This window comes from Papio anubis, chromosome 8, assembly GCF_008728515.1.
Source record: "Papio anubis isolate 15944 chromosome 8, Panubis1.0, whole genome shotgun sequence".
Classification (NCBI taxonomy): Eukaryota; Metazoa; Chordata; class Mammalia; order Primates; family Cercopithecidae; genus Papio; species Papio anubis.
In genome coordinates this window covers 97,925,448-97,949,370 of record NC_044983.1, presented here as the reverse complement: position 1 = coordinate 97,949,370, position 23,923 = coordinate 97,925,448, and the positions used below count along the sequence as shown (strand labels likewise).

The window sequence follows — 23,923 nt, the reverse complement described above, 5'->3', positions numbered from 1 at the left end:
TAGAATGGCACCCACCAGAGGACAGAAGTTCCTGCTTATCCAACGGGTTAGGACCTCAGTGGTTTTATATAAGACAAAATAAAATTATTGATAAATGCTTCAAGTTTGTAAAAATATGTTTTTAGTGTTTATTTTCCACATTTAAGAAGTAGTGGTGGCTGCCAAAAGACTCCAGTGGCATCCCATTGACTCTCTAGGGTGAAATTTCTTCAAATTCATTTTCCAAAAATTTATACCTTAGAAAATAGGATATTTATAAACATATATTCAAAACATGGCATGATACTTATACAGGTAAATTTTTGAAATGTTCATCATGTTTTATTCACCACTTCTGTTAGAGGGCCATTACTTCCCTTAATTGAAAACAAAATACGTCTGTTACCACCATCAGTATTCTTCAGCATTGAACTTGAAGGAAGCTTTTTGTTTGTGAATTTTTTTATTTTTTATTTTTATTTATTTATTTATTTATTTTTTGAGACGGAGTCTGGCTCTGTCGCCCAGGCTGGAGTGCAGTGGCCGGATCTCAGCTCACTGCAAGCTCCGCCCCCCGGGTTCACGCCATTCTCCTGCCTCAGCCTCCCGAGTAGCTGGGACCACAGGCGCCCGCCGCCTCGCCCGGCTAGTTTTTTGTATTTTTTAGTAGAGACGGGGTTTCACCGTGTTCGCCAGGATGGTCTTGATCTCCTGACCTCGTGATCCGCCCGTCTCGGCCTCCCAAAGTGAATTTTTGTTTGTTTTAAGACAAGGTCTTGCTCTGTTGCCCGAGCTGGAGTGCAGTAGCATGATCATAGCTCACTGCATCCTTGATATCCGAGGCTTCAAGTGATCCTCCTGCCTCAGCCTCTCAAGTAGCTAGGACCACAAGCATGTGCCATCACGCCTAACTATTTTTTTTAATTTTTAGTAGAGGCCAGGCGCAGTGGCTCACGCCTGTAATCCCAGCACTTTGGGAGGCCAAGGCACGTGGATCATGAGGTCAGGAGTTAGCGACCAGCCTGGCCAACATGGTGAAACCCCATCTGTACTAAAAATACAAAAAATTAGCTGGGCGTGGTGGTGCATGCCTGTAATCCCAGCTACTCAGGAGGCTGAGGCAGGAGAATAGCTTGAACCCGGGAAACGGAGGTTGCAGTGAGCCGAGACTGCACTACTGCACTCCAGCTTGAGCAACAGAGCAAGACTCTGTCTCAAAAAATAAAAACAAATAAATAAAGTTTTAGTAGAGATGAGGTCTTGCTATGTTCCCCAGATTGGTCTCCAGCTCCTGGGCTCAAGCGATCTTCTCCCCTCAGCCTCCTAAAGTGCTGGGATTACAGAGGAGAGCCACCGTGCCTGGCCTAAAGGAAGTTTTTAAAATAAAAGGCTGGGATAGCTTTAATATCCCATCCAGAGCTTTTCAACCTTAGCTGCATTCTTAAATCACCTGGAAAGTTTTTAAAAGTCACAATGCCCAAGTTGCATCTCACCTATATTACATTAGGTTCTCTGGAGAAAGGACATAGACATCTGCCTTTTGTTTTAATTTTTGCCTTTTTTAGTTTTTAGTTTTAGTTTAGTTTTTTTTTTTTTTTTGTATGTTTTGCTTGGCATCCATATGTTTAAAGCACCCCAAGTGATCCCCATGTGGAGCCAATGCTGAGATCTACTGCTGTCACCCACATGCCGCTGAAACTCAGGAAGAGACTTACTGTGCAAACAGGAGGGCTTTATGTTCCCTCTGAGAGTCAGGTTGGAAACCAGCCAGTATCCTCATTCTGATTCTTCCCCATCATCTCGTACTTTCTTTACGCTTATTTCAATCCTGGTAATAAAGAACCCTGGCTTATGGACTGTGTCCTCCAGGCAGATCCAAGTTCAGGTGACTTACGCTATCGTTTTGTGAAAGCTGTACTTTTCCACTCCTGACCTTTGAATTGAGCTTCTGTGTCTAAAAGCAGTTTCAGAAATTAAGAAAAGGAGACAGGCCAGGTGCAGTGACTCACACCTGTAATCCCAGCATTTTGTGAGGCCGAAGCAAGTGGATTTCTTGAGCTGAGGAGTTTAAGACCAGCTTGGGCAGCAGGGCAAAATCTTGTCTCCACCAAAAATACAAAACTTAGCCTGCCTTGGTAACATGCACCTGTAGTCCCAACTACACAGGAGGCTGAGGTGGGAGGATCACTGGAGCCCAGGAGATCAAGGCTGCAGTAAGCCATGATTGTACCACTGCACTCCAGACTTCGTGACTGATCAAGACCCTGTCTAAAAAAAAAAAAGAAAAGAAAAGAGGCCGGGCACGGTGGCCCATGCCTGTAATCCCAACACTTTGGGAGGCCAAAGCAGTGGATCCCCTGAGGTCAGGAGTTCGAGACCAGCCTGGCCAACAGTGTGAAACCCTGTCTCTACTAAAAATACAAAAAAATTAGCCAAGCATGGTGCTGCATGCCTGTAATCCCAGCTATTCAGGAGGCTGAGGCAGAATAATCACTTGAATCTGGGAGGCAGAAGTTGTATTGAGCTGAGATTACCACCGCACTCCAGTCTGGAGGACAGAGCAAGACTCTGTCAAAAGAAAAAAAAAAAAAGAAAAGAAAGAAAAGAAAAAGAAAAAAAATAGAAAAAGAGATAGTTGTAATAAATCTCAAGCAGGTTGCAAACCAAAGCTGGTTTGTTTAGTTTCAGTTTTGCTTTTTTTTTTTTTTTTTTTTTTAACGTTTTGTTTAGCATCCATATGCTAACCAGAGCTGGCCAATTCCCCAAACCACAGGAATGTTGAAAAATGACAAGCTGTATGGCCACCCTGCCTTGGCCAGCAAACATGCCCCTCATCCCACCTACCACCCCATACTTTTTGTATTCTGATCATTGTCCAGTAAAACCACGACCCCACTGTGCTTGAGGAGTCTCTTTCCAGGACTCCCTACTGCAGTGCTTTGAAAATGTGTTTGCCTTCAACTCTAGTTAATCTGTTTCTGCTTTGACCATTTGGTTTCTGGGTTAGGCCATTTCACTGGAGCATCTGGAAAACAATGTCTGGGGATGCCCACCAGAAAAGTGTCTTCTCCTGGAGTTTGGAGGTAGTTGGGTATGGAGGAGGGAGTGGGAGGGTGGGTCTCACCATATATCATCCTTCTATTCCCATCCACTAATCATTTCAGTGTTCACTAACTCTGCAGGGCTCCTGCAGTGGGTTTAACCAAAAGACTTTCACACAACACCAGCAGATTGCAATTATGTATTCAGTTTCCTACCTACTTGAACAACAGGGGCCACGGGAAGGAGAGGAGAAACATTGAGAGAGCTGCCTGGGTGGAGTAGCTGACTTCTATTAAGTAATGGGTTCCTATGTGCACTTTACAAAATCATCTTCCTACAGGAAAATCGGCTTCCACAGGGATAACACGGGTTGCAAGGGTCACATGGGTTGCAGGGGCTGCAGGGGCTACAGGGGTTGCAGGGGCTGCACGGGTTGCAGGGGTTGCAAGGGTTGCAGGGAGAAGTGCAAGGGTAGCAAGGAGACTCGATCTTGACGCAACTGCCGAGCCCGTAGGAGTATGTTACATCCTTCTCATCCACACAGGGCGGCAAGCTGAACTCTTTGCAGATGTTCATGTAGCTGTACTTTTTTGATCCGAGGCAGTCGTACCTGTTCTCCCGCTCAGCCGACACACATACCTTTCCATCCTTCACTCGAACTTTGACTTGATCAGGTTCAAAACCGCATACATTCACTGATCCTAAAATGTTACTGCTACAGCAGGAGGAAGCCAGAATTCTATTTGTTGTTCTTCTCAGTCTGGAATTGAGAAAAGGGATAGGGTGGGAGAGAGCTCAGACCTCAGAATCCAGACAGAGCTTGAGAAGCAATATTTTGATTTCTAGCTTTTGAAATAGCCAAAGTTAACACTAGCCACTGTGAAAATAAACTTTACACAAATGCATGAAGTAAAAAGTGTGGTCCACCCATGTGAATCACACTGCCCCACAAGTACACCGCTATTCACAATGAATGCATGCTGCCTGCCCTTCCAAATCTTTCTCTCGTGTTTAAATACCAGCTCCTCCTTTTATTAGTTATGCATCCTTGGGTAGGTTCCTTAACCCCTCTGTGCCTCAGTTTCCTCATCTGCAAAATGGAGATAATAATTATATTAATGCCTGCATCATATAGGGCTATTAGAAGATTCGATGAGATTATGATATTTTACTTAGCACTGTGCTTGGTGCATTATAAATCCTGCTTAATTATTATCACTCTCATTATTACTATAATTAAATTGTGTATATAGTTATAATTAAATTATATATATAAATTATATTTTGTATTTATATAGATTTAAAAATGGGATGTAACTACTAAGGTACCATTTAAAATCTGCATTTTAGAGATGGCTGTCAACTTTAGAACCCAGCCCTACTGGTTCATAGGACAGGTGCTACCTCTGGCAATTGCACAGAGACAGCCTGAAAGCTCAATCAAACAAGGATGGCAGGAGAGCCCTGGCCTGGCTCTGCCCAGCAGGGCCTGGCTCCTCCAGGCTGGGAAGTCACTCTAGGCTCTGGACAGCTGGCAGCAGCAGAAATGCAGTCAGCTGGGTGGGGCCATGTTGATCAGATTCAGAACAGCCTGCCAGTGGAGTCCTGAATCAGGATCGCATCAGCTGGCAAGAGCTGATAGTGCACATCTCTTCCCAACTCCCCATTTAGTACTGCATGCTGATAGCTTGAAATCAATCATAGTCGTGATGAGGATATTTACACCACGGAAATTGGAAAATGCTACATATCAGCGCTCTCCTCTGTTCTCACTGCAGAGCTACCATGGTTCCTACAGAGCTACCTTTTGCTATTCAGTAGTTCTATTGTGTAAATCCTTAATAAAAACAATAACAGCAGCTCACATTAATTGATCAGTTATGATCCATCAAGAGGTAGTAAAGCAAAGTGCCTAAGAACAGACTCTGGAACTGGTGTACCTAGGTTTAAAGATTGGCTCTGCCATGTGGATAACTTACTTTTCTGTGCCTCAGTTTCCTCATCTGTAAAACTGGGGCAATAAAAATAGTCTACATCATTGGGTTGCTGTGAGGCTTAAATTAGTTAATGCAAGAAAATATTTACAATAATGCTTAGCACATAGGATGTTAAGTTTTTGTCTTTTTTTTTTTTCAGTGTGCTGTGGAAAGTGCTAAGCATGTTAAAGACATATTTCATTTAATCTTCACAATAACAACTGTGATGCAGATGTAATTATCACCATATCACTTTTGTATGTTAAATTTTGTTTATGCAGTTACTTCTTTTTGTTACATAAGTTATACAAGTTCATTGTAGAAGACTCAAGATACAGATAAGTAAACATATGGACTATTTTAAAAATACCTATAATCTCATATAACTCTTAGCATTTTGGTGTTTGACTTTGTGTGTGTGTGTGTGTATGTGTGTGTAGTCCTATATACATGCAGAAAGAGAGAGAGTTTTGTATGTGTTCTTATGAAATCATGCTATACATACTGATTTTTATCTGTATTTTCCACTTGAGCCCTAACATGATTAGATTAGCAGTTTGAGTGTTCACTACCTTGTACTGAAAGTTACAAATCAAGACTCTTAGTGGCTAATTATAAAATGGTCAAGTAGAACTCAGTCCCAGAAGACACTGAGGCAAACAGAAACAACTTGTGTAATACACCCAGAGGACTGTATTCAGTCCCATTTCTTTTTTTTTTTTTTTTTTTTTTTTGAGACAGAGTCTCGCTCTGTCGCCCAGACTGGAGAGCAGTAGCGTGATCTTGGCTCACTGCAAGCTCCACCTCCCGGGTCCACGGCATTCTCCTGCCTCAGCCTCCTGAGTAGCTGGGAGTACAGGTGCTCACCACCATGCCTGGCTTCTTTTTTTTTAGTAGAGAAGGGGGTTTCACCGTGTTAGCCAGGATGGTCTCAATCTCCTGACCTTGTGATCCGCCTGCCTCAGCCTCCCAAAGTGCTGGGATTACAGGTGTGAGCCACCACACCTGACCTCAGCCCCATTTCTACCTCTTGCCCTGTGGAACCTGGGGGTGGCATGGGGCATGATTGTCTTTCTTGCCCTGGGTGTGCCAGGGTACCCTATGCCACACTAAGGAGAAAGTAGGAGAATTTTGGACTCTTTGAAATCTATCTTTGTGAGGTAAGCAGGAGAACAAGCACTCTATCTTGCTGGATGGGCAGAAAATAGCCCACAAAGATGCAGGGAACCAACCCAAACTCCAGGCATGGTACCCTCTCTGGATGGATTACAGGCTTAAAGTCAGAGCAGCCAAGGCCAAGGGGAAGCACAGAGCAAGATGGGCACTCTCTAGGCCTTTCAAGACTCTCCCACGGTGTGTGCATGGTCTGAGAATCAAACTTCTCCCGTTCAGCTCAGATCTTCTCATATGAGACGAGAAACATCAAATCCCACTAGGACGATGCAGCTGGGCCTCCTAAAGGAGGGCCAAAGACCCCAGCTAGGAGTCCTTGCTAGTGGCCCCGGCTCTGGCCACAGCTGGTTTTGGCAAAGCCCTCTTGACCTCCACAGAAGCTGAATCTGGGAGCCAGGTCTATAAGCGCAAGTCAGTGCCCAGATTCATCTCCTCTAAGTAACCTGGGTCCCAGGGCACAATTTCATGTATTTTGTTGCTTGGGTTCCTTTTTTTCCTCTATTCTTGTCACTTTGGTTCCTGTGGCTCTGCGACAGCTTCACAAGAGTCTCACAAATGTCTTCAGGAAGTCACCCAAAAAGTCTTGGCCAGATCATGCTTCCTTTTCTTCTTGCTTCTAAGTCAGTGGTTATCAGGGAAGATGTGTTGGTTTAGGGGAAACTTGCAGAAGCCACATTTTACTCATCAGACTCAACTCTGAACTTGCAATTTGACTCCTGCCTGGTGATGTCCCCATCACCCCACCTGGAATTTTTCATGGCTCTATGGGGTTCTGCACAAAGAGAGTTTGCCTCCTATACTTGTTGTCATGGGGGCGAAGCTTAGCCTCAGTAAACGTAGGGAAATCAGCTCCTTTGCAGAAGCCTCTTGGGAAGGCTGGGAAAAGCTAGCAGACAGCCAGTGCCTGTGTCTACTGCTCTGTGCGGCCTCCTTTCCTCCCTGCTAGTGCTGAATTTCACCTGGATGTACAACCAGACTCCCAAATATGAAACATGCTGCCCACAGCAATGACCAGCTGCATACCCAGCCATCTTCTCAAAGATATAAATCAGATTCAGCCTGGTCATGAGTAAAGTAATGAAGATATCAAAAATATCTACCTCTACCAGGGAACCAGGTGGGGCAGGCCTTCCTCTAGGCTTCGTTGGAGTACTTTGCTTTTTCTCCTGAATTTAGCTCCATCCCAAAGTCCCATTTAAACTTGATCCTTCTCTTTCCAACACATCTTTTTCTTTCTCTTCTCCTTTCTTCCCCTTTTCTCTTATTTTCCAGCCTTTTCTCTCTTCTCCAGGCTTTCGGGTTGATACTGAGGACAATGTCATTCAGCAGGGAGCCAGGCAGCATGGCACAAGTGCATCTGACTCTCCTGCAGGGTTTGTTAAAACACAGGTGGCTGATTAGCTGGGCGTCGTTGTCCGCACCTCTAGTCCCAGTTACTCAGGAGGCCAAGAAAGTAGAATCGCTTGAACCCAGGAGGCAGAAGTTGCAGTGAGCCGAGATCACACCACTGTACTCCAGCCTGGGCGGCAGAGCAAGACTCCATCTCAGAAAAACAAAACAAAACAACAACAGCAACAAAAAAACACAGGTGGCTGGATCCCACCCCTAGAGTTTCAGAGGTTTCAGAACTAGCAGGTCTAGGGTGGATCTGAGAATCTGCATTTCTAACATGCTGCAGGTAATGCTACTAATCAGCTTCAGGGGCCACACATTGAGAACCACTGACCAGAGATTAGGCTCACAGATTCCAGACTCAGGCACACACAGCTTCAAGTCTTGGCTCTGCCACCACCTAGTGATCAAGAACATGGCCCCTGAATCTGTTTCATTGTCTGTAAGATGACCAAGATAATATCACCCAATATGTCACCCATGTTACAAGGCTTAAATGAACATGAAGTGCTAGGAACAGTTTCACTCAATAAAGTGTAAGTCTTCTTTATCAAGCTGCACCAGGCCCCACCTTACATGGACTTACCCTAAATCTGAAGCTTTAAGTCTTATATCATTAAACAACAAGGTCAAACCAAATCATAGCAATGCATTTGGCCTAGATGGGAAGTGACTTTTACCCCTGCAGCCAAGGGGTGACTGAGCTGTGAGAAGTATGGATGTGAAGAGTCTATGATGAGAGGCAGGCAAAGGCCCAATTCACTTCCACTTCTGTAGAGGACACAGAGGGAAACAAGGGAGAGCTCCCCTCAGTGGGAGTGGAAAAGCCAGCCTTGCACCAGCCAGAAAGCCCCATAGGGCTCACTTATACTTCGACCTCTGGGTTAGAGAATGAGGGAGACTAGAAAGCTTTCTCTGAGGGCTTAGACCTGGGCAAGGCACCTCTAAACCCACAAAGAGCTCACCATGAGGCCTGACTCATCAGTCTCACCAAGCAAGAGTGGATTCAGTGAAAACCTCATCCTCAGAGCATGAAGAGGGAACCAAGAAATGAGGAGGCAGGTTTTTGAAGTTTTGAGAGTGCCCCCGGTGTGGGGATTTCAAGGGAATTTTTCACTGAGATTCGTGCCAGCCACAGACACTTGGGTACGTGGACAGAAACACGGTCTCAGGATTCGTTTCTAGGTACCGGTAAAGAGTACAGCTGTATATCAAGGTTCTTTTGCTCCCGAGGACTGCCTGGTGTCCTGGCCACGCAGGGCACCCATGAATTAGATAATAAACTCCTAGGGCAGGATTGAGGAGGGCCTGGGTTTTGTTTCTCCAGCTTTAAGACAGAGGGTAGGGAAGCCCATGAAATGTGGTGGTGAATCGGGTACAACTTAAATCAGGCTGGTGGCATGGCTTCCCACAAAGGAAACCAATGCAGTCCCCTCAGCCCCTCTAAATCCGGAAGAGGGAGGAAGAGATAGGGGCACTGCCTGCCTCTAGGGGAGGAAAAGAGGATATCAAAGAAGCTAAAGAAACAAGGTGCTTGCCAGGTCTCTACTAAGGAAGACACTGCCAATATGGTGTCTTCTGGAGCAGCTGCCCAGTAAAGGATGGAAATGGATTGGATTTCCTTCCTTCCTTCCTTCCTTCCTTCCTTCCTTCTCCTTCCTTCCTTCCTTCCTTCCTTCCTTCTCCCTTCCTTCCTTCCTTCCCTTCCTTCTCCCTCCCTCCCTCTCTTCTCTCTTTCTTTCTTTCTTTCTTTCTCTTTCTTTCTTTCTTTCTTTCTTTCTTTCTTTCTTTCTTTTTCTTTCTTTCTTTCTTTCTTTCTTTCTTTCTCTCTCTCTCTCTCTCTCTCTCTCTCTCTCTCTCTCTCTCTCTCTCTTTCTTTCTTTGAAACAGGGTCTCTTTCTATTGCCTAGGCTGGAGTGCAGTGCCATAATCACAGCTGACTGCAGTCCTGACCTCCCAGGCTCAAGCAATCCTCCCACCTCAGCCTCCTGAGTACTGTGGACCACAAACATGTGCCACCACGCTTGGCTAATTTTTTTAATTTTTATTTTTTGTAGAGATGGGGTCTCCCTGTGTTGCTCAGGCTGGTCTCGAACTACCAGACTTTAGCAATTCTCCCCTTACAGCCTCCCAAAGTGCTGGGATTACAGGTGTGAACCAGTGCACCCAGCTTAGATTGGATTTTCTATGCCCAGTCTAAGAAAACACCGCACATACATCAATCAAATAACTGACTATTATAGTCAGGAGTGCTCAAGTAATCTGTGGGATGAATTAAGAAGCTGTTGGCTGAGGCTTTTTACCAGTTATTAAAGGAGGACCCAGAGACACAGCAGATTGACTCTGACCCAGAAAAACAGTTTCAAGGGGGCCAACACAACTACAGACCAGAGAGTCTTCACTTCACATTGGGCAAAGAACCTTCTGGACAACACAGCCTGCCATCTGAAAGGATATGTCGTAACTAACCAACCCCCTTGCATTCTTTAAAAGGGAGGAAGGTCATGTGAATATGAATTCTAAACTCGAAAAGCCTTGGGCAAGCTTTCACACCAAAGATTGTTTTAAAAAATTGAATCAACACGGTATTTCTATATCTATTTAGTTATGGATCAGGCGCTAGCTTAGAGATAAGAATAAATGGCATTGCACTAGAAGAAAAAATACTACAGTGGGGGCCTTCTGGGACTGAGGCTAGAATCAGGGTTTAACATTTTCACCCATATTCACCCATATTCAGGAAAATTGAATATTTAGGTTTGCAAATGACACTAAGCCCTTTTGGAGAGTGAAATGTCAGGTTGTCAGAAATAGAGCATAGACATTTCACAAGGTGGTATGAATTGGAAGAGATAAAGAGGACAAGCCTGAGGTCATTTCTAAAATGGACTTGGAGTTATCATTTCCGAGATCCAGGAATTAATGTAAAGACATCACCAGCTTCATATACTGCCTGCAGGCACAGAAAAAGTAGGCAAAGACCCAGAGGCTGTCAGGAAGAGCATCACAAACAAGAGAAAGCATTACCTCTTGCCTAAACTACACTGCCGAGATTAAGCTTGAAGCTGTTTCTACTGCATGCCAAGAAACAAGGCTCCTGAAAGAGGCATAAAGAGAGTAGATGGCACAGGACAGAGGGCATTTTAATTGGTAGAGTCTGGGGATAGGAGAGCAGCCAGGAGACAGAGGCTGGAAAGACCTGGACAAGGGTATTCAAGTATCCAAAAGTAGGAGGAGACTGGATACTGATCTGCTCACAAGGAAACCTTAACTTGGACCAAATATTTTAAAAAGAGCCCCTGCCTCAAGTGTTAGCAATTTATGTAACTTGATACCCTAAGAAATGAAAACAAACATTGGTTCAAAGAGTGTAGATGAATTTACAGGTGAAAGCTCCCAGGCTATGAAGGAGGTTCATTCATGACCATTGGTAGCTGGTGACCTAGACAATAATTATCCTTTTTTTTTTTTTCTTTTGAAACAGAGTCTCGCTTCGTCACCCAGACTGGAGTGCAGTGGTGCGATCTTGGCTCACTGCAACCTCTGCCTCCTGGGTTCAAGCGATTCTCCTGCCTCAGCCTCACAAGTAGCTGGGATTACAGGCACCTGCTACTATGCTTGGCTAATTTTTTTTTTTTTTGTATTTAGTAGAGATGGGGTTTCACCATGTTAGCCAGGCTGGTCTCAAACTCTTGGCCTCAGGTGATCTGCCCGCCTCGGCCTCCCAAAGTGCTGGGATTACAGGCATGAGCCACTGCACCTGGCCTCCTATTGCTTTTTCCAAAGAAACATCACCGTCACTGTTATCAAGAGACTCTATGTATCTATCTATCTATCTATCTTCTATCAGTTTTTCTGCACTTTGCTTGTTTGACTTAATACATCAATATGTAAAATGTTTCATCAATCCTTTCTACGTTTACTTATTATTTCCGTGTATGAATGTATTATTTCTTTAACCAGGGACAGCACTTTGAACCATCTTCTTCATCAACAGTAACAGACTAAATGGCATATGCAAAAAGTTAGAAAAGGAAAGGCTTCTCCAGGTAAAAAGAAAACATAATCTAAAACAAATTTTTTTTAAACTGACTCTTTTTAATTACCCAATTCAATTAAAAAGCCTTTCAAGTCTATCCTGAAAGCTACAACTCAGTCCATAGTTTATTTGCAAGACCTTTGCTAGAGTGAGAGGGGAGGCCAACATGATAGACCTAATTCCAGACACAAGGTAAGTCTTTGTCTGGAGTGGGGGGATAGGAGAATGATATTCCCACAAGACCAAGGCAATGCCTCTATTGTTCAATTTGCTCTCCTGCTTGTAAAGCCTCTGGCACGCATTAAGGATTTGATCAATTATTATTACTTCTCCTATAGTCATTTCTGTAAGTCCAAATATACTCAAATCACTTTACTCATAACCAGGAAAAATGTTTAGTTTGCTGCTTCCAATGGCTTTTTAATGACACCCCCTGTTTCTTCCCTTCATTAAAGCCGCATTATTTATCATACTGGCATTCTTGCTATAAACCACCAACGACCTTGCCAATCGACATCATTACATTGTCTTTTGAGAACCCAACAATTCCCATCATAGACTCATTTACTCTTCTTTCCTTAAATCTTTCCTAAGTCACCAGGGTCATTATCCTGAACCCTTTTAATCTTTGTTCAAGTATTGATTGTCACATATTTTTCCTTATTCCAACTTATAAGGCTAATATACCGACTAAAAAAATCTAAAAATAAGTCATTTTACTTGGCAAGCTCTCGCTTCTCATCTTCTATGGCTCTGATGGCTTTCCTCTCCAAACTTCTGAGCGATGGTCGCAGACAGTAAAGCTTGTAATCACACAGGCAACATGGGTAGAGATCACACAGGCCGCAAGAGCGTGATCGCTTGGAGTAGCACAAGCAGTACGGATATGGGTGCAAGTCACAGCAGCAGTAGGGGTGCATATACAAGTCACACAGGCACCGCGTGCTAAATTCGTCGATGCATCTCAGTTGCCTTAGTTCTCTGTCCACCTTCTTTATGTCCCTTCTGACACTGTCCAAGAGACAACTCAGTGCAGCCATTATGGTCACACCTTATTGTTCTGTGAGTACCTGTGGGAAATGGCACTCAGGGAAAAAATTTGTTCTAAGCCCTTCTCAGAAGTTGCTTTTAAAAATAAATGAGGCACACATGATTCACTTACTTTAAAGCTTGTGTTCTGTGACCTCACCGCCTTCTGAAGTATGTCATAGTCTTCTGGTTACCATGTGAACTGTACACAGTTATGGTCTCCAGAGGCCCTCCTCAGAGTTACAGGGCTACTCTCAGAACCATACTCATGTTGAGATTTCACTCACCTTCAAGGAGGATGGGTCTCCCAAGTGAGCACAGCTCACCGGGGTGCATGGGGCGGCCACTAACGTCCTTGCCTTGTGTATGCTCTGGGGACCAGCCATGGCTATGACTGTGTGTTTGTTGAACTTGGTGCAGGCGAAGGGAGGAGCTGCCCACTCCTTTCTCCACGCACTTCTAGCTCTAGCCTTGACTGGAAGCTTGGCCTTGCTCCTTTTGTTCTAGAATTCATTCTGGCTCCAGACAGGTAGAATATAAAGAATGTTCTCATCGTTCTCTTCCTACCAAGTCATCCTCAAGTCAGCCATTGCCCTTGACCTTCTGAGTTACAGGTGTCTGAGTCCTGCCCATTCTTTGCCAGCTGTGGTCATGGCTGTCTGGGAACCTCAGTTCTCTACTGGTTGGGGGTCCTGTCCTTAAGCTCCCATCTGGCAGTGCTCGGGGGCCTGTCCTGGGGAACTACCTCCCAGCGACTACACCTTTGGTCTTGCATCCAAGCCTCCAGATGCCTTGTCCCTGAGTGCTTCCCAAATATTGGTCTTTGACGCTCTCGTAGCCAACTCCCTGAAGGTGCTGGAAGCCAACTGCCTGAAACCCCCACTTCGGCCGGTTTCCTTTACTTTCTATTCAGTTAATATTCTAGACCTCTGACTGAGCCTCAGATTTGGCTCTCGGTGCCTCTACTCTGGTCCTTCCACCTCAAACTACAGTACAGCTCTCGCATCTCCCTTGTATGGACTAGAGCACAGGGTATCGGTGAAAAGTGGTTGGATGTGACACTGGTGAGGGAGACAAGGGCTGGGTTTGAAGGGACCTGTAGCCAGACTAAGGAGTTTGAACTTAATTTTGAGCCCAAAAAAGGATTGTTGATTTTCTTTTCTATTGTCAGAAGTGAGACAGCCACACTGAACGTAAGTTGCTAGGGACAGTAGTAGAGGTGTTTTCTGCTGCAAGGCAAGAAGAGACAACAAAAATCTGGACTGGGGATCATGGCTACAGGGATGGCAAGGAGGAAGCCAATGGGATTGCCTTCCCCTACCTCTGCCCAGGCCCCATCTAATCCATTTTCCACATTGTAGCCAGAGTGACTTTCATATAGAAATCTGTCATTCCTCAACCTTCCCCACCCACCATCCCACCCACCTTGAAAGTCTCCTCTGTCCTCTTAAAAAATTTACCAAAATCTTTACAAGGTGCTGAGCAATGGGGCCTCTCCCACTTCCCCACTCTCCTCTCCTGTCTCAGTATTACTGCAATTCATTACACCTCAGCCATGATGGCCTTCCTGGAAGACCACTCATTTTCCAGAGGTCGTTTCTTAGTCCCTTGAAGGACGTGCCTCATTCCTTCCACCTCATTCAGAGCTCATACACAGGACATTCTGTCTGCTTAGAAATTGAACTCCCCACCTATGACTTTCATTCATTTAATTCTTAAGGCACCCTTTAGATCTCCCCTTTTCTTCTGGAAGCCTTCCCTGTCTCCCAGACTAAACACTAATAACTTAGGACACATTTCCTTCATGACATTGTTTCCCTAGCTGTACCGTAAGCCATGAGGGCGAGGATCTTGTCTATTTTTGCTTCACAGTAGATACCTAACACAATGCCTGGCACATAGCAGGTGCTTGAAATATACTCACTGAATGACCAACTGGGTGAATTAAACAGGATTTAGCGAACAGAGTGAGGGTGGAGTGAGGGAGGAATCAGTACTGACTTCCAGCTTTCAAGCTTGGCAGACTCTTGGTGCCACCAAGATAAAAATAACATAGGGAGAAGAGTAAGTTTGGGGATTTGGTGAGCAGGTGGTGCTAGTGACAACTTTAAGGTAGAAATCTGGGGTATCCTGTAGATAAGAGGGTCTGGAATTTGAGGAAAGGCTGGGCTAGAGATATAAATTAGGAAGCCACAATTCCACAGGTAGTTGGAACCCTGGAAGCAGGCAAGATAATTCAGAATGAAAAAAGAGGGCTGAAGCCGACTCCCAGGGAAAAATAACTAGAAATGAGGAGAGTGAAGGAGTCCATGAAAGGCTCATAGAAGGAGTAATAGAGAGGTGAGAGCCCCCTCAGCTGGAGTCCCTTGGGTGTCACTAGACTAAGCATGGAATTCCCAATGGCTCGATGTTCCCCAGCCTTGACTTAGGAGGACCTTTTCTGTGCAGATAATGTGTCTTAGCAAACAAGTGTCCCTAGAGGTATTAGAATGAGAGGCTGGCCCGTTGAGTCACGTGGAATGAGTCAAAAAGCAAAGTTGAATGATTCTCCTCTATGGACAAATTCTGACCTCTTCAAAAGTGATATCACTGTGATTCGATTCTGAGGGGTGGACCCTATTAATAGGAACATGGCCTACTCTTTCCTGAGATTTAATTGCAGGAGTTGTACAGATTTCTCTAGCTCCAGGTGACAGAGAATTCTTATATCACCTTGAATTATATCCCTTAGCAAATGTCAGCAAAGATTGAAGCAGGCAAGCTCTCAGTTTAATATTATTAAATACACAAGTTCAGGTGTCTAAATATACACATCTGTGTATACATGGCACATTATTAAGATGGATATAGCTATATTTCAACTAGGATTCTCCCATTATCCCACCTTCCTAGTGAATTTTTTTTTTTTTTTTTGAGATGGGGTCTTACTCTGTCACCCAGGCTGGACTGCAGTGGTGTGTGCTCTCTGCAGCCTTGACCTCCTGAGCTCAGGTGAGTCTCCCACCTCAGCCTCCCCAGTAGCTGGGGCTACAGCCATGCACCAACATGCCTGCCTAACTTTTGTATTTTTTGTAGAAATGGGGTCTCACCATGTTGCCCAGGCTGGTCTCAAGCTCCTGGGCTCAAGCCATCTGCTCACCTTGGCCTCCCAAAGTGCTGGGATTACAGGCGTGAGTCACTACTCCTGGCCCTTCCTAGTGATTTTACTCTTCATCATGAAGTATATTCTTATCATTTTAAGTGACTAAATAAAGGTAGTGTCTTCTTTAATAATGAGATGGAAATGTGATCTATTCATAACAGAAGGACTCTAATATGGATTCTAATATGGAACTAGGGCCTTCCGTATGCAGCACTATGTCCATGGAAGCTCCCATTCACCTTGGCTGATGTCCAGATAGAACTTCCTCTGGATGAAAGGCAGGCCTTGGCACTTTCCCAAGTTGGGCAACACTTGCTTGGTCCCCAGTGTTGGTGAAATAATGAGCCAAAGAAGGTCCCCTCTGCCTCTTCCAGCAGGTAGCACAGCCACAGCTCAAGTCTAGTCACTAGACCAATGTTACAAAGACATTTTTCTAACAGGTCAATACACAGTGCTTAATATGAAATATGCACACAGTGTAGCCTCAACTCTGTAAAAAAGAATCCATAGGCTAGGTGTGGTGGCTCACACCTGTAATTCCAGTACTTTGGGAGGCTGAGGTGGATAGAATCGCTTGAGGCCAGGAGTTTGAGGCCAGCCTGGGCCACACAGTGAGACCCTATCTTCTACAAAAATATTTAAAAATTAGCCAGGTATGGTGGCACAAGCCTATGGTCCCAGCTACTCAGGAGACTGAGGAGGGAGGATCACTTGAGCCCAGAGGCTCTAGGCTACATTGAGCTATGATTGCACCTCTGCACTCCAGCCTGGGCAACAGGGTGAGATCCTGTCTCAAAAAAAAAAGGAGAGACACACCCTGAAAAATTAGCTGCGGTTAACTCTGGCTAGTAGAATCATAGATGACTTTTAAAAATTATTTTTTCTAGACTTTTCTGCGATTTCCAAATTTCTTCAATGAGGATATCACCAGTTTTATAATGAAACACTTTCTGATACTGAACTCTCTAGAAATCAGCTGTGTACTGAGTTGCTGAGCCTACCTTTGGCCCCTGCCATCCCCCTAAGCAGGCCATTGGGGAAGTCTCCCTGGAATGGACATCTGGAATTTGGTCTGTCCATCATCCATGCACCTTCTTTTGATAAAATAACTTTCTCCACGCCCCACTCCCACCCTCTACCCTTAAGTGCTACCAGTAAAGTTGCCTTGCCAAAGGGCAGGCATGAAACCAAAGCTGGCCGATCCGACTCTCTTCTGGGAATTTGATCTTTAGCAGAGAGACCTAAAGCCTGAAGACGGTTGGAACTGATTCATTCTGACAGTGCACCCTAGGAGACTACACCTTAGTTACTGCCCTGTTCCATCATTTTCAAGTTGGTCCCTGGCTTTTCTTTCGGCCTAAGATCTCCTGCACATCTTTCCAATAAGCTCCCAGTCAGTTACCCAGTTAGTTTCTGTTTCTCGTATTTAAAGAACCCAACTGAGATGACAGTTTGTCCCCTGGATCTACCCACAGATGGCCATTCCAGGCTGACCTTGCAAGTCAGCTGTGGCTCCAGTAGATATTGTCCCAAGCAAGTCCAGCTCCTCCCTGTTAACCCAGATCCAGCTGCATCAGGGCAGCGACCATCCTGAAGGCCCTGTGGGTATGGATCAATGACAGAGACCCACACTAGGGAAAATGGCTGGAAATCCCCAGGAAGACCCCTACATGAACACTGCCCCTGGAGTCAGAGAGGCTTCGCTGGTGCCAGAATCTCAGAACTTTAGCTTCGGAAAACCCAGGTCATCCAGACAACTTCCTACTCAAGTAGAAAATCTCTGCTATAGCACCCCAGGCAGATAAGTATGGAAGAAATGAGGGCTTGTGTATGGGTTGAGATGCCCTCTTATTGGTGTGGATAGCCAATATGCCTATGACCAACCACACCAATTAGTGTAATTTTTTCTCCCTCTTTTCTCCCCGGCCCACAAGGTCTTTAACAAATATCTTCCTGCTAAGTACGGTGAGGGATGAGGAGGAGGAGGGTGTTCATATATTCTCTTACAGCTGCACCCAACAGAAGTGAACCTGAGGGTCCACGTTGCTACAGAGGAAAGGCTGCGCTTGCCTGGTGGGGTCTAAAAGCTCTAGAGCAGTTCAGAGTGTGCTTTCCTTTTGCCTGCAGCAGATCATTCAGATATTGAGAAAGAATCATGTGAATTTTACATACCAAATAAATATATGAATAAGTCCCTCATCAGGCATGGTGGCTCATGCCTGTAATCCCAGCAGTTTGGGAGGCCAAGGCAGGCAGATTGCCTGAGGTCAGGAGTTTGAGACCAGACTAGCCAACATGGTGAAACCCCGTCTCCACTAAAAATACAAAAATTAGTCTGGTATGGTGGCGCATGCCTGTAATCCCAGCTACTTTGGAGGCTGAGGCAGGAGAATTGCTTGAACCTGGGAGGCCAAGGTTGCAATGAGCCGAGATCACGCCACTGCACTCCTGCCTAGGTGGCAAGAGCAAAACTCTGTCTCAAAAGGAAAACAAAACAAAAAGATTTGAAGAGTAGATGGGGGTGTTAGGTTGACCAACCACTCTGATTTGCCCAGGACTGAACCCATATCTGGGATGCAAACTCGCATTCCTTCCTTACAACCTCTAAGGGTAGTAAGAAGTATGTTTTGTTTTGTTTTTTTTAGAAACAGGATCTTGCTATGTTGCACAGGGTGGCCTCGAACTCCTAGCCTCAAGTGATATTCCCACCTTGGCATCCCAAAGTGCTGGGATTATAGGTGTGAGCCACTGTGCCTGGCCGGAAGTCTTATTAGAAGTTCTGAATTCTTTGTGACAACTATAGCTTCTTCTCTCTCTTGCCCTCTCACCTGCACTTGTGTGTTTCCCTCTCCTTGCTTTCAGTCTCATGAATTCTCCAATAAAAATCATTAGCGGCTGTCTATGTTGTTCTTGATGACAACAGAGACCCCAAATTTTTTTTTCAACTTCACACTGGAGTCATTCAAACATAAGAGCACATTTTCATGTCTACTTAGGAACAGAAGGGCTTGCTTCTTTCGCAGCTGGTGGCCTGATTAGCTTGAGGGAGTTGAAAAAATATTACATTCTTACCACTACCACCACTACAACTGTCTATCTCTTAATAGATGCTTACTTGACTAATAATGATATTTCACATTTAATGAGTGCTTGAGTCTGTGCCAGGCTAATCCTCACAATGACCTCATGAAGTAGGACTATTATTATCCCTTTTTGTTTTTTTCTTTTTTGAGATGGAGTCTCACTCTGTCGCCCAGGCTGGAGTGCAGTGGTGCAATCACGGCTCACTGCAACCCCCGCCTCCCAGGTTCAAGCAATTCTCCTGCCTCAGCCTCCCAAATAGCTGGGATTACAGGCATGCGCCACCATACCAGACTAATTTTTGTATTTTTAGTAGAGACAGGGTTTCACAATGTTGGCCAGGCTGGTCTCAAACTCCTGACCTTGTGATCTGCCTGCCTCGGCCTCCCAAAGTGCTGGGACTACAAGCTTGAGCCACCACGCCCGGCCAGTTATTATCCCCATTTTGTAGCCAAGAACATTAAGGCAGAGCATTCACACAGGAAGTGGCAGAGCCAGGGCTCTTCGTGGGCAGTCAGCGCTTTGTCTTGGAAGAGTAATGATCCGTGAGAAGAAAATTTCTCTTGACTTTGACCTTAAAGATGAAAGAGAAATTGAACTCAAACATTAGGATTTTGGTTCCCCTGCTTCGATCATTATCTGCAAACGTAGAGCTGGACTTGCTGCACATTTTTGTTTAGATGGAGTAAAGTGCTTTTCTGCTCCATGACACCCCTGCGTCCTGCCTGCAGCCACCTGGTGATGGGTGGGGCTGCTTCCTACCTGCCCAGCTAGTGATTCACAGCTCCTCTCTCCTCTTGGCAGTAGAAGTTTTCCTCTCTTCCAAAGGAACATTTCTCGCCAAGAATGCTTTCCCTTGCATGGCGTGGATGCTTCTTTTGTAGAGGAGCATCAACTGTCTTTGTCAATGCATACCAACATTTCAGAACAAAACATCCTCACAGAGGAGAGCCATTCTGCCAGGGGTTCTCCGCATGCGGAATGGATTTTCCACCCGAATTTTCTACCTCCAGCTGGGGTTGCTTTTAAGCAGAGAACATGGAGTCCAAAGCCCTCTTTTTACCTACTGTTCTGTCTGACTCAGCTTTCTAGGTAAAGCTCCCAGGGGCTGCGGTACATTCTGCTCACTGACTCCTTCTCAACTCCCCGCAGGAGCCCAGCAGGGGAACAAGGTGGGGCTCCTGGTGCTAAAAGCTGGAGAGAGGACAAGATCCAGTGTCTCTATGAGTGGTGGGACTGGATGGCCTGAGGAGGAGGAGGGGACAGAAAAGCAAACAGACAGGGGAGTGTGAAACCTGTCTTCTTCATCTCATTTAATGTCTCAAATTTCTTGGTGTCAGGACCACTTGACATCCTCAACAACTATCGAGGATCCCAAAGAGCTTTTTGTTACGTAGGTTTTATCTATCAATATGGATCATATTAGGAATTAAAACTGAGAAATATACAAAATATGTATTCATTTAAAAATCAGTAACAGTGAACCCATTACATGTTAGCACAAATAACATTTTTTATGGGAATCGTGTTTTTAAAAAAACTGAGAACGGGGCATTGTTTTACATTTTTACAACATTTTCTAATGTCTGGTTTCACAGAGAGCAGCTGAAATATCTTCTGCCTTCAATCTGTTGCAATATTTTTTTTTGTTTAAATACAGAAGAAAATCCAGCCTTACACAGATGTGCAATTGATGAAGGAAGGACCTCTCAGACCCCTGAAAGGGTTTTGGGGAATCACATGTTGAGACTTGCGGCTTTAATTCAGAGTTCTAACTGCACAATGCCTCAAAGCCACAATCACTTTGCTTTTCCTAAAGCAATTCAGTCTCACAGTGCAGAACTTTGTTACAGAGATTTTGGGAAATCTGTCCACCCAGCAATTCCCGTCTTTAAAAACTAAACCCCTACCCATGGGGAAGGTTGGGAGGAACTCTGACAGGAATCCTTCTGAAACATGACCTGCCCCTGCCCTGGGTGCAAGTTTCTGCACCAAGAGAGAACCCAACAACAGCTGGGCCAACCAAGTCCTCTCTTCTAGGAACCTGGCACTGGGGGACATGGGCCAAGGGGGCTTGAACACAGAAAGCAAGGCTGCCGTTGTGGACCACCCTCTGTCACTGTGGAGCCCTGGGTTCTTCACAGCTTCTGGGACCTGCTCTCCAATGAGGGTGCTCCTGTTTTCACCATTCACTAATTTATTATTCCATTCATTCATTCTTACAGTAAATGCCTCAAAGGTCATTAGCAACTGTGGATCTGAAAAGAGTAGGAAGTCAAAATTAAAAGTTCAAAATCCAGTTGTGAATAATGTGTGTGCACGCATGTTAGTGTGTAAAAGAAAGAAGGAGGGGCCGGGTGCAGTGGCTCATGCCTCTAATCCCAGCCCTTTGGGAGGCGAAGGCAGGGAGATTACTGTAGCTCAGGAGCTCAAAACTAGCCTGGGCAACATGGCATAACCCCATCTCTAAATAAAAATAAATAAAAATTTAAAAAGGAGGAGAGAAGTTTCCCAGTTATAAGTGAAATTTCAAAACTGGGCCAGGCATAGTGGCTCATGCTTGTAATCCCAGCACTTTGGGAGGCTGAGGCAGAGGGATCACTTGAGCCCAAGAGTTGGAGACCAGCCTGGGCAACATGGGGAGACCCCTGCCTCTACAAAAAATTAAAAAATTAGCTGGGCATGGTAGCACACGCCTGTAGGCCCAGATACTTGAGAGGCTGAAGTGGGAAGATCACCTGAGGCCATGAGATGGAGGTTACAGTGAACTGTGGTCATGCTTCTTCACTTTAGCCTGGGTGACTAGATGACGACAACGACAATGATGACGATGACGATGAAGAAGAAGAAGGAGAAGGAGGAGGAGGAGGAGGAGGAGGAAAGAACAAGAGGAGGAACTGTATGTACCTGGAGTATAGTGGTGCACACCTGTAGTCTCAGCTACTTGGAAGGGTGAGGTAAAAGGATCACCTGAGCCCCAAGAGGTCCAGACCAGCCACCAGTCTGGGCAACACAGCAAGACTTTGTCACAAAAAAAGAAAAGAAATGGAAAAAATCATATGTAGCAGGATCCTGTCTTCAGCCAAGTTATGATTTGTTTAAGGATTTTGTTAGGTCTGGCTCCTAAATGTTCAGTAACATCTAGTGTATTTCACAGACCACTTGTATAAGTGGAGTTTTCTCCAAGAAAAATCAAAGCATGAGCTAAGGTTCAAGGTGGCGTCAAGCTGGTATGGAAGAGAAGATTGCACATGGGAGATGGGGAGGGGCCATGAGCAGAGCTAACCGTGACCAGCAGCTCAGGCTGAGAGGTGGCTGTGAGATGCCAGTCTCTACAGATCTCAGCGACTGCCTTGAGATCCCGCAGTGGGGCCTAGTTTATCAGTTGCCAGGGCCAGAGGCGCCCCAGCTAACTGCTGAATCACACACAATGAGGAGGGAAGCAGTCTTCTCACGTTGACATGAAACATGGGATGGCTCTGATGCTTTGGAGGCTCCAGAGATCAGAGCAAGGCTCTGGCACGTTAACAGTGGCCCTGGTTGCCCAGAGCCGACCTGGGAGAGGTCCCAGTTGTGCTAACAGAGGCATCTGGGAGCACTGCTGCTCTGGAGAAGCTGCTAGAGGCAGCAACCCTGCTGGAAGCCCCAGGAGATGGCACCCTTGGCAATGACGTCAGAGACCTTGGAACTGCCCTGGGAATGTGGCCAAAAATCCATGGATGATTTCTAGGCTAGAGGACCAGGAACCTCCACAAAGTAAGCCAGAGGAGGAGATGGGCAAACTGATGGACTCCTAGCAGGGCTGGCGAGGGCTGTTGTAAGCTTCTAGAGACATCCCACAGAGCTCCCAGAAATAACTGGGGAGGCCAGCAGAAGGCTGCAGGGCTTAACCATGGTGGACATCACCCAAAGAAAGGTGCTTGATACTGTTCAAGTTACTCCTTCAGGGGTACAGTCAGACCACTACTAATGCCTGAGTTTGTCTTTCTCTGTTAAAATTTCCTTTACCCTTAGTCTTGCAAACAAATGTTGATCTCTTATGTAAAGAAAACTGGAGTGTTGTTTTCCTTGTGTTTCTCAAAGTTCTGTCCCCCTGCACCATCAGACGCAGGGAAGGAGGAAGGAGCGTGTCCAGAGCCTGCACAAGCCTCCCCTGGCTTTTCCGTGGATTTCTCATGGTCATGACCAGGGCAGGAGGGGCTGTGGTAGCAGATAGGGCCTTTGCATCCAACTCTCCTACTCTCTCCTCTGCAGATCATTCTCTCTCTCCCCACCAACTCCTGCCGGCTACCAGGCTGGCATCTAGGTAGGTTCTCAGCTTTTTAATTTACGTGCCTTCAATTACTGTCACCTCAGCACCTCCCTCCCAGATCTCATCAGCTTCTATCATCTCCTGGAACAGTTCACCTCCTAAATTTTTTTTTTTTTTTTTTTTTTTGAGACGGAGTCTCACTCTGTTGCCTGGCTGGAGTGCTGCAGCGCAATCTCGGCTCACTACAACCTCTGCCTCCTGGGTTCAAGCAATTCCCCTGCTTCAGCCTCCCGAGTAGCTGGGACTACAGGTGCATGCCACCACACCCAGCTAATTTTTTTTTGTTTTTAGTAGAGACGGGGTTTCCACATGTTGGCCAGGTTAGTCTCGAACCCCTGACCCGTCTCATCCTCCTGAAGTGCTGGGATTATAGCCACTGCACCTGGCCCAAATCTTAAATTTGGAAATTTGGAAATTCTACTCTCTGATCACAATCTGCTACTCTCTAACCCCCTCATTCCCTTGATAACACGCTGAAATTTTTTTTTTTAAACCTTGGGGAGGACTTCTAACACTTCCTATTCTCCTAACACTTCCCGTTCACCTTCTCCCAGTCTATGAGCTCTTCCTCACTCCTCATCCCCTCCCACTAGGTCACGGCTCCATGGCTCACTCAGATTCAGGGTGGGTGTGATGGGGCTGGGGACAGTGGGAGAAGTTCCCAAGGGGAAAGTGAGTACTGATGGTAGAGGTGGGACGCACCTTGCCCTTTCCACCTCAGTGCCTTGGGAAAGCTGTTTCTCTGCCATCCCCCACAC

The 23,923-nt window shown here is 45.5% G+C and overlaps 1 protein-coding gene across 1 annotated transcript; it reads right to left on the bottom strand.

The window, feature by feature from the left end:
- Positions 1–3,205: 3,205 nt before the first annotated feature.
- On the bottom strand, positions 3,206–12,800 carry ODF1 (outer dense fiber of sperm tails 1). The gene is made up of 2 exons (XM_003903044.3): positions 12,322–12,800; positions 3,206–3,781 (listed from the first exon to the last, which is right to left on the bottom strand). The coding sequence occupies exons 1-2, from the start codon at positions 12,639–12,641 to the stop codon at positions 3,340–3,342; spliced, it is 762 nt and encodes a 253-aa protein (XP_003903093.1). The 5' UTR covers positions 12,642–12,800; the 3' UTR covers positions 3,206–3,339.
- Positions 12,801–23,923: the final 11,123 nt, after the last annotated feature.

What these genes read in the sequence shown, in the direction of transcription:
- ODF1 (XM_003903044.3), bottom strand. Translation starts at nt 12,641, where the DNA reads ATGGCTGCACTGAGTTGTCTCTTGGACAGTGTCAGAAGGGACATAAAG. An exon ending in GAGAAGCGAGAGCTTGCCAA is followed by an intron (nt 3,782 to 12,321) that starts GTAAAATGACTT and finishes TCTCAATTCCAG; the next exon opens with ACTGAGAAGAACAACAAATA.